Raw genomic sequence first — 11,082 nt, 5'->3', positions numbered from 1 at the left:
ACACCTTAAGATTTTTCCTTTAGTACTGTATGACACTTGAGGCTTAATTTATCCTTACTTAAAGGGGAACTATTTTACTATTTCTTTCACTATTTGGGCACTTTTACACAATTCCTGTGAGTCTATGGAACACCTCTGTAATATATATATATTTTTTTATTCATTGTTTTGTATTTCTAATCAAGTCCTCAAAAACAGCATTTTTCTACCTGAAGATCTCGAGGCGTTTTGAGCCTGGGCTCCTAAACCACTGCGCCGGGTCCCGCCGCCTGAACATTAACATGCAGCGGTGTCTTTCTGACATCACATATCGCGCACATTTTCAAATGACTCAGTTCAGTGAGGGTGAATATTGTGAGAGGAGAATTGGAAGAATGCGCCAATATGAGAATTTTGAGACATGGATCATATTAATATAAGTTCACATAGCTAGGAAACAATGCTAAACACTCAAAAAGGCCATTTATAAGATAGTTCCCCTTTAAGGGTGTTGCACAGAATCCCTTAAATGGTTTCCTTAATTAAGGAAAGATTTTGAGGCATTTATTGCAGTGAAGGAGATTCTACAGCTGAAAGAAATCTACCGTTTCCATGGAGACTTCTCCCGTGTGCTTGTGATCAGCCTCACCTGTGGTCTCACAAAGTTGGCCTAACAGTAAAATAGGACAAGAACAGAAAGCAAGAAAACCAAATTGGTCAGAGGAGGAAAATATTGTACTACTGGAGGAATACAATAAAAGAAAACATATTGAACAGTCTATTTGATCTGCAAATAACAAAATAAGAATGTGGGAGGAAATTGAATACACGCTTCTCTGGGTGCCTTAATTTTCTTGATTTATCGCCATAAACTCGGCCAGGTTGCAGTTAATATCGAGTCAGTCATACCTTTCCTTACTTTGGTTGCTAAGGTCTTTTGTGCAACGGTTTAACTAACTTTAAGGGACTCCTTAATTATAAGACCATGATAAGGTAAAAACCGTAAATACACAAGTGAATATTTTAAGGAAACTCAGGTTTTAAGGGAAATCTTAAATCAAATCAAATTTATTTATAGGGCCCGACAACACACGTTAATGTCCCCATGGGCCGTACAGGTCTTCTTTAAACAAGTCAAGAAGAAAACAACACCATAAGGTCCAAACATTTTTAGATGAATGCAAATAAATGAAAGAATGCAAACCTCAAGGTTTTTTGTGCAACTGGCCGTCTTAATTTTTTTTGTCGTTTTTACCTGCCATTTCAGTTTTTCATTTGTCTAGATATTGTAGTATTTTGAACGGCCATGATTCCATTGAATAAGAACAATAGGTCTGTGCAACATTAAGTGGCTTTTCTTAAACGGTGTTTAACGTTAAGTTAATGGAACGCTACGTATGGGGTGACGGTGGCTCAGGAGGTAGAGCAGTTGTCTGGTAATCAGAAGGTTCCCGGTTCGATTCCCGCTCCTCCCGGGTAGCATGTCGAAGTGTCCTTGAGCAAGACACTTAACCCTTAACTGCTCCCGATGAGCAGGTTGGCACCTTGCATGGTCGCATCGGCCGTCGGTGTGTGAGGAATAAAATTGTAAAGCGCTTTGGATAAAAGAGTTATATAAATGCACCATTTACCTGCACTGCACCTTAATATCCACATACACTTTTACACAAGACACTTACTGTAAAATTGTTATTTTATCTTACCTCATATATTTATCTTACCTCATTTTGATATTTAATTTTATCATACTACTACTTATTGTTAACATTCATTGTTGTTTCTTAATTGTGCACTGTTGAGTCTGAGCTCGAAACACAATAATTGCATTACCTGCAATGCCCCCTGTATTGTGTATTTGACAAATAAAGAACTTGAACGTAGCATTTTCTGTGTGTTTGTGTCCTGCAGTTGGAACAGTATAACCAGCGCTTTGTGGACAAGCGGAGGGAGCAGAGGGGGCTGATGTTGAAAGAACGACGAAATAAAGCAGGAAAAAGGAAAGGAGGTGTCTACCCCCCACCAGGTATAAAACACACTCTGAATACTTTCATCTGTACATATATCTGTACTGAATATAGCCAGACATAGGTTGTAGCAAATAGCAAGGGGTTGAATTAAGAGGATTCAGGACGCCAACACTAAGAGGCCAACACTAGGCAAGAATCGGGTTCTATAAACTGATGAGAGTGATGGAAAGATTTATTTGTATTACTTAAAAGTGTAATGGGATAGTTCATAACTAAATTGTGAAAAATTGCATTTATTGGTGACTTGACAGGTTAACGATAATCCGCTAAATGTATGCCTCGGATTTGCTTGAATAGCCAATTAAATGTAGCTAGTTAAACTGTACTGACTGTACTATCCAGACAGTTGCACAGTATTTTAAGGCCTTGATAAGTCTCATTAGCCATGGTTTCAGAACACGGCCAAGTGTGGCTTTCATGATTCAGCCATTTACGCACTTACGACTATTTGCTGACCTAGTATGAGTACTCTGAGTACCAAGATGAGTACTTGATAATGAAGATTTTCAACAGCTACATTCTTTATTAAGAGTTTAGTTTTAATTGAACCAAATGCTAACCTCTCGTTTTATTTTCCAATTGATCGATGATCGTTTCATTATCCTTAAAGAGCATTGTGCCAGTACTCTGGGTGTCTGTGCCAGTATTTTAGCCTGGTAGCGCTATCAGTGCACCTCTAATTCCAAACAAACATTCCCAGTTCCCTGCCTTTCACTACATTATTACACAACTTAGACTGACAGAATATAGGCACAAGATGGGATGTGAAGCGCTGTTCACTACGTCCTCTTATCGCCCCGGCTGACGAGTCATCCCTGGTGGTAACAAGGAACCCTCATCCACTGGGACCCCTGACCTGACGCGACGCAGCCACCTAAAGGCATTGTGGTTTTTCAGGAGTTTCACTGGGGGAACATAGCGCATGCGGAGGTTCACACTATTTCCCCCAGATCCCCTCCCTGCTGAACAGGCGTCCCGACCGTCCAGTAGGAGTCACAGTTTACAACGATCAGGACACATACCCCACCGGCTTCCCACCCTCTAACACTGACAATTGCGTTAGTAGGGATGACTGACCAAGCCGGAGGTACCGCTGACAGCTGGATTAGATTCCAGAGTCTCTGCGGTGGTAGGCGAGTGCTTAGTCCACTGTGCTACCCAGCCACCAATAATAATATATTAACATTCCTGTAATAGAATCTGTTTGTTTTGGGGGGAAAGAACATGTTATGATCAGTGACTGAGCGATCCCTGTTTGGTCCTGTTGTGTAAACCTGGCTACTGGTTTTGGCTAGGCGTTTAGCTAGCCCTGTCATAATGCACTTACAGCAGTCACATTTGTCTTGTTTGCCACATACTGTTTCTTAGCCAAACTTAGTGGTCCATTCCAGCTGCCAAGAGAGGAAATGGTTTAAAGAACATGAAGAAAAGAAGACTCATCTGTCAACTCTTGACTCAGTAGGAAGTCAAATCTTACCCTTTTTCACATATATTTTCTAGTAATAGCTATTGGTTTTCTGGTCAAAATGTCAAGAAGGGATTTGCTTTGCCATACAAAGCAACACATCCAGGAATTAGAATGTTATGAGATTAGTTTAATTAAGACTCACTTTTTTCATACAATTGGATAACATTTTCCATACCAATATAAATGTTTAGCTTTGGATGTTAAGGTTTTTAGTTTAGCTAGTTATTCTTTTTCCTCGTTTCAGTTCAGCTTCACGCTAGTTTTCCTCGTTTCAGTTCAGCTTCACGCTAGTTCTCCTCGTTTCATTTCAGCTTCAAGATAGTTCTCGTTTCAGTTGTTTCAAGCTACCGTACTTTTCGCACTATAAGCCGCACCGGACTATAAGCCGCAGCAGCTAAATTGAATGATGTGTACATATATAAGCCGCACTGGACTATAAGCCGCATGTGTTTTAATGTTTAATTACCATATGTAAGGAGTGGAGCCTGCGGCTTAATTTGACTCAACACGGGAAACCTCACCCGGCCCGGACACGGAAAGGATTGACAGATTGATTGCTCTTTCTCAATTCTGTGGGTGGTGGTGCATGGCCGTTCTTTTATTGAGCTTTAAGTTCCCACCTCTACAGAGAACGACTCCCATTGGGACACAATACTGTTGGACAAATAACAAGAATTAACTCATTTGTATTAAGTTTAGCAAATAAGGGAACAGATAAATAACATTTCAATGCAGTAAAAAAAAGCAATATTTAGATTTTCGGGTTTTGTCCACATATAAGCCGCACCGTTATATAAGCCGCAGGGTCGAAAAATGGGGGAAAAAGCCGCGGCTTATAGTCCGAAAAGTACGGTAGTTCTCGTTTCAGTTCAGCTTCAAGCTAGTTCTCGTTTCAGTTTAGCTTCAAGCTAGTTCTCCTCGTTTCAGTTTAGCTTCAAGCTAGTTCGCCTCGTTTCAGTTTAGCTTCAAGCTAGTTCTCCTCGTTTCAGTTCAGCTTCAAGCTAGTTCTCCTCGTTTCAGTTTAGCTTCAAGCTAGTTCTCCTCGTTTCAGTTCAGCTTCAAGCTAGTTCTCCCCGCTTTTGTGTTCAGCATCAAGCTAGTTCTCCTCGTTTCAGTTCAGCTTCAAGCTAGTTCTCCTCGTTTCAGTTCAGCTTCAAGCTAGTTCTCCTCGTTTCAGTTCAGCTTCAAGCTAGTTCTCCTCGTTTCAGTTTAGTTTCAAGCTAGTTCTCTTCGTTTCAGTTCAGCTTCAAGCTAGTTCTCGTTTCAGTTTAGCTTCAAGCTAGTTCTCTTTGTTTCAGTTCAGCTTCAAGCTAGTTCTCCTCGTTTCAGTTCAGCTTCAAGCTAGTTCTCCTCGTTTCAGTTCAGCTTCAAGCTAGTTCTCATTTCAGTTCAGTTTCAAGCTAGTTCTCCTAGTTTCAGTTCAGCTTCAAGCTAGTTCTCCTCGTTTCAGTTCAGCTTCAAGCTAGTTCTCGTTTAGCTTCCAGCTAGTGTTGGATGCTCACTATGGACAGAGATTTTATGTTATCCCTGCAACATCCTGCTGTTAAAACAAAGATAGAGAACCTTTTCACCTGTCGAGGAACAAGACTATCCGGAAGAGCAAGAGAAAGGAGGAACACTATCCAAAGTAAAAATCTGCATTTCCACCTAGAGTTTGTGAGCTATTTTCTAATTGTAAGTAGTTGTAGGACACTACTCTGGCTACTACAAAGTAATGTGTAGTCCAGTGCATATTGAATTATCTCAATTACAAAGTAATGTGTAGTCCAGTGCATATTGAATTATCTCAATTACAAAGTAATGTCTAGTCCAGTGCATATTGAATGATCTCAATTACAAAGTAATGTGTAGTCCAGTGCATATTGAATGTTCTCAATTACAATGTAATGTGTAGTCCAGTGTATATTGAATAATCTCAATTACAAAGTAACGTGTAGTCCAGTGCATATTGAATTATCTCAATTACAAAGTAATGTGTAGCCCAGTGCATATTGAATTATCTTAATTAGATCATGCCTTGTGCAACGGGATAATTGCACGGACATGGATTAAGCCAGGTATTCAGAATGAAATGGCCTTTCAAGTAGGGTTCGCTCAAATTGGCTTTACAGACATGGCTTGAATATTCCTAGATAGCCTAGTGATATGATCTGGTAGGCATCATAGAGAATATACAGAACTACTCCAGGAAAAATGGTGTAATTTCATGCCACCATGTAGGAGGAGCAGCTATAGTATCACAATTAAATTCAAGCCATGTTCATGAAAGCCACTTAAGTCTTATAGGTTTGCTTTCAAGATTAAAAGCCTTTTCAAACCAATGATTTATTCACAATGTTAAAAAACATGAGAAATTAAGGTGGGGATCTGATTAACTATGGATTCAAAGCTCATAATTTTTGCATCATACAATTCCCTTGGTGTTAAATGGCTTTGAGGCCCCCACCTAACCTAGTTTAAACTGTTTTGTTTATTGCTAGTAATTCATCAGTAACATCATAACATGTCTTAGCATTTGCAGGGACTACCAGTTTATATGTAAGACTTTGACCTAGGCCTTATTGTTTATATGTAAGACTTTGAGCTAGGCCGTATGGTTTATATGTAAGACTTTGAGCTAGGCCTTATGGTTTATATGAAAGACTTTGAGCTAGGCCTTACTGAGAATGTGCAGGATAAGTAATGCTTGTTTGGGTCATGTTGGTCACTTACACTATCTCAAAGTGTGAAGCCTAGCCGTTTATTCCAACTATCAAGAAAAGGGACGATGTAACAGAAGACCAAGAAGATTCCATTTAATACTGACAGAGTAAACCTGGTCATGAATCTGCAGAGTAAACCTGGTCATGAATTTGCAGAATAAACCGGGTCATGAATGCAGTGATGGATTGCGAGTATTTCTTTGTTGGAATAATTAACTTAGAGAAGGTTCAGTCACTACCTTTATAATCCACTGGAGAACTAAAGTCAACTCTTACCATGAACAGCTGTCTCCCTTAAAGGTAGAATCTGTAACGCCCTCAAACAGTGACCTATAGGCAGAAGAGCTATTATACTTTATTTAAATTATTATTGTTTTGGTCAGATGTGTGGGTATTACGTTACCATTGACTAATGAAAAGTGCTCGTTGTCTTGTCAATGTAACATAATATGAAACGGTAGCCAAAGTAACAAATGTTTAATTATATTTACCATGGTTTAGTGAAGGGATAACATAAAAATGATGACAAACAAACCACAGGACTGTACAGACAGGATCAGCCACCACACACAGGGGAGAACAGAACACATGCACGAAAGGGGATGACGAGAACAAGAAACACCTGGGCTGATTACAAATGGATACACCTGAGAGGGAAACGACAAAGAACTACAAGACCAAGACGGGAGACAGGACAGGGGACTACAACCAGACATCACACATCACACTGGGGAACACCTGATCAGGGTACAAACACACACACACACGTAATAGTGGGTTGGAGTTTAGTAACTTATTATACTGTGAATGTCTCCAGACCTCTCTTGGTAGAGTCTGAGGTGTGGGTTGGAGTTTAGTAACTTATTATACTGTGAATGTCTCCGGACCTCTCTTGGTAGAGTCTGAGGTGTGGGTTGGAGTTTAGTAACTTATTATACTGTGAATGTATCCAGACCTCTCTTGGTAGAGTCTGAGGTGTGGGTTGGAGTTTAGTAACTTATTATACTGTAAATGTATCCAGACCTCTCTTGGTAGAGTCTGAGGTGTGGGTTGGAGTTTAGTAACTTCTTATACTGTAAATATCTCCAGACCTCTCTTGGTAGAGTCTGAGGTGTGGGTTGGAGTTTAGTAACTTATTATACTGTGAATGTCTCCAGACCTCTCTTGGTAGAGTCTGAGGTAGTGGCCAGCGGTAGCAGTCCCTCCTCTACCCCCCACTCAACTCCAACCCACACATCAGACCAAAACATAAAATGTAAACAAAGTGCAATACTAAGCGGGGAGCTTTTACCGAGGGTTCACTGTTTGACAGCATTACAGATTCTACGTTAAAAAAAATAATAATAAACGTCCAGCTAAAACAGCATACTTTGACATGTTTTACATTCGTTCACCACCACTTAAGGATACATTACTTATAGTAAATGACTCACAAGCCAGATATTTAGCTAGCCATGGCTGCACAGCCATTTTTCCTCATAGCATGTATTAGGATCTCTGTCATGGTAAGAAACATTATTAGTATCATATGACTTAAAGCTAATTTTGATGTTTTAATTTCTTAAGCATGACCGTTTTGACTCTTAATTACCGGTAAATCATACTACTAGTAAGGGTGAGAACAGACTTCTTGTTGCAGGCTACACTTACATGACTAAATCAAGGTAGGTCATACTTGCAATCTTTTCACTGCATTGGTGCCATATCTCCATCTGGTCCATTTTCATGCGACACAGACTCTGCGCCGGCACAGGTAACCGCTGTTCACATCGCACAGTTCCGCGACAACTGTAGTGGATGGAGAACTGACTCTAGATCTGTTCTATTTGGTTTAGTCAGTGCAGTCCAGTCCAGTATATAGTTGGAGAAGGGAAATGGGATTGTGAACCAAAATAACGATGTAATATTTTGAACTGTAATGTGATGAGAGGATTTTTACTAAAGTGCAGCAAAATGTTTACAAAATTATTAATTCTACTTAATTTTCTCTCAAATATCAAATGATGAATTAATGCCATTTTCCTGCCCCAAGCTACACTGGACAAATGCATTTTATTTTATTTTAATCGTAAGAAATCTGTCCCAACACTTGGTTGGCTAAGCTGGAGCAGAAGACTGTTTCAGAACTTAATGATGTAGAGATTATGGAGAAAGAAGAAATTGTTTTGTAAGGATTGTTGTTTTTACAATTGTTGGTGTTTGTATTTCTCTTTCTGAGAAATGTTGGTATGTGCAGTCAGAATACTTCTCCCCCCCCCCCCTTATTATATTTGTTAGCTAGATGTTTAAAAATACCATTTGTTTTTCTAAGAATCTATGGTATTCATGACTCCTACTTTTATTTGCATAGACATTTTATTGGAAGTCAGGTTTGATGTCAATGTGTTTTCACTTGGAAGGTGGATTGGTGGACAGTGTTATGTGGTGCTTAATTATAATGTTTGGTGATGTTATGTCTTGAAGATCAAGGTAGGTGATTATTTTGTAGCATAACAAAATTATCAAAGATGAGCGCACAAACGTTTTTCACTAGATAGTTTTACCTAGAAAATGTTTATGCATTGATATTTATGATATTTTGTTTATTAGTAAGATATAAAGAGTTTTGCTACATTCGTTCTAGAACATCTCTAAACATTCAAACTTAAATTAAGTGTAGTAAAGGAGTTGGGTGTATTTTTCTCTGTTTGATTTAGCATTCATTGTTAACTTGTTTAGTATAATTAATGTATTTTAGTTAATTTGTTATTTTACAGAAAACTCATTCAAATAAACTCAAGTCAATTGAAATTCTGAATTTAAGAAATGTACACTTGTGTAGATTTCTTTTGACTATTTAAAGGGCTAAGAAAACTAGAATGGAAATATGATTAGACCAAGCTAAGCCATGTGAAAGGATAGGGCAATACTGTATTTCCATGTGGCTTCAGAGGCCTGACGATGTCTAACCTCAGTGTCCGGTGAGATCGTCGTCTGGACTGTTCATAGATATTTAGGAATTTCGGTTCTCATGACTTAAAAACACGGTCTGTTGCTTTCATAGGAAAACCTCCCGGGGAGCCTAAGAATGTGTGGATCTGTGGCCACTCGCTGGTCTTCTGGGCGGAGGCCCGGGCCAAGTCCCCGGAGGTAGGTATGCAGCTGGGAATGGACCCCAACGACGTGGTGGTCTGGTGGAAGGGGACCCAGGGCATGACGTGGCCCCAGCTGCTGCCCCAGCTCCACCAGCTGAAGGTCAAGTGGCCCAACCCAGACGTGCTCATCATGCACCTGGGCGGCAACGACCTGAGCACGGACAGCCCCACCGACCTCCTGGCCTCGGTCAAGAAAGACCTGACCTCCATGAGGAGCATCTTCCCGCAGTGCCAGCTGGTGTGGTCCAACATCTTGCCGCGCAGGGTGTGGCGGCACTCGGTGGACAGCCACGAGGTGGACTTGGTCAGGACCACGATCAACCGCAGGATCCACAGTATCATCGCGGAGCTGAACGGCACCGCCCTGACCCACGAAAACATCCGGTGCGGCTCCAACACAGGCCTGTACCGGGCAGACGGTGTCCATCTGTCTTCCAAAGGCATCGATGTTTTCAATCTGAATTTGCAGGATTTTCTGGAGAAGTGGGAGCTGGAGGCAAACGAGTCTCCTGAGAAGAGCTGAAATGTCCTGAGATTCAAGAAATATTCTTCATTTATCTTGTGTTTTTGAACCTGCTCCATTTAGTTACCCAGTTGCATTGTTAGAAAGATGTGTAACTTTAATTTGAAATTACAAATAAAATCAAAAGAGCTTCTGTGTTGATGTTGAAATACAATGTTCATGTTTTTTGTAGTTTTAGCTTACCAGTACTTAAATTGCATCCCATAATTTGTCTGACTGGAAACGATTAACTGTTGACTTACTAGTATTGTAATTGCATCCCACTATTTGTCTAGCTGGAAACAATAAACTATGACATGAAAATACCTATTGCGAATCTTTCTCATGATTCATCCTTATAAATGATAGAACTACTATTACTGAAACGTTTACCTGTTTTCCAGATGTTTTGTATGAGGAGTGATGCATATGGTCAGTTTATTCTACAGTTAGGGCTGGGCAATATATAGGCCCAGTTATTATAGTTATATCTGTGTTGTGGATTTTTCAACATTAATTGTTATACACAATTTTGTTGTCGACATTTATGGAAAGAAATCTTGATTTCTGAAATAAACTAAACGAAGTGTTTGGTAGATTATTTCTCTGTAACAATGATTCTTGGCAATACATTTTATACCGTTGGAAAGCCTGTTTATTTACCTTTTTTAAATGGTGCCGCATTTGTAAGGAACATGCATTTGTGGGATGAGCAGCACAGCTGAGTATGTGGGTTGCGGCCATGAAAGATTTGCCAAATCTTATTCAAACAGCTTATTCTGCTGTTGCTATTGACTCTTGTTTGGTGGATTGGATGACTGAAGTCTATCGGTAACGAGGAAGAAACGAGACATATTAGCAATTTTACAATTTATTCATTCAACAGTCGGGAGCCTCAGTAGCATGTGGAAGAACCATACACACCATGGACACCAGCGTGGTCACACTGCTGTGGCATCGCATTCCACTCAACCAGGATTTGTCGCAAGTCATCCAAAGTGGTTGTGTTTGATTGATTGATTGAAAACTTAACAGATTGCATAATGGGTACAGTACAGCTCAATACATACAATTGTTAAGGGGATGCAGACCAGAGAAAGACTTTCGTCTTGTTTACATCAGGGTCCCCCATTTTCAATTCATCATAACATGACATACACGACATACAGAGACAGTACTGCTATACATCTATACATTTATGACATACCAGATTTGCAAATACATTACTGTTTGTGATACAAAAAGAGTCCAGAAAAGCGAGTATATACAT

General features: G+C 39.9%; 1 protein-coding gene across 2 annotated transcripts in view; it reads left to right on the top strand.

Moving 5' to 3' along the window:
* Positions 1 to 10,110, top strand: part of LOC311234887 (uncharacterized protein) — a 98,259-nt gene extending 88,149 nt beyond the window's left edge. For both annotated transcript variants that reach the window (XM_084322149.1, XM_084322148.1), the window contains exons 21-22: positions 1,888 to 2,002; positions 9,220 to 10,110. In XM_084322149.1, coding sequence (XP_084178275.1) covers positions 1,888 to 2,002; positions 9,220 to 9,833 — 729 coding nt within the window. In that variant the 3' untranslated portion in view covers positions 9,834 to 10,110. The remainder of the gene's footprint in view (positions 1 to 1,887; positions 2,003 to 9,219) is intronic.
* The last annotated feature ends 972 nt before the right edge of the window (positions 10,111 to 11,082 follow it).

Source organism: Notolepis coatsorum, assembly GCF_963971535.1.
Source record: "Notolepis coatsorum genome assembly, chromosome: 9".
In the NCBI taxonomy this organism is placed as follows: Eukaryota; Metazoa; Chordata; class Actinopteri; order Aulopiformes; family Paralepididae; genus Notolepis; species Notolepis coatsorum.
The sequence above is the reverse complement of the archived record's forward strand: the minus strand, read 5'-3'. Positions and strand labels throughout refer to the sequence as shown.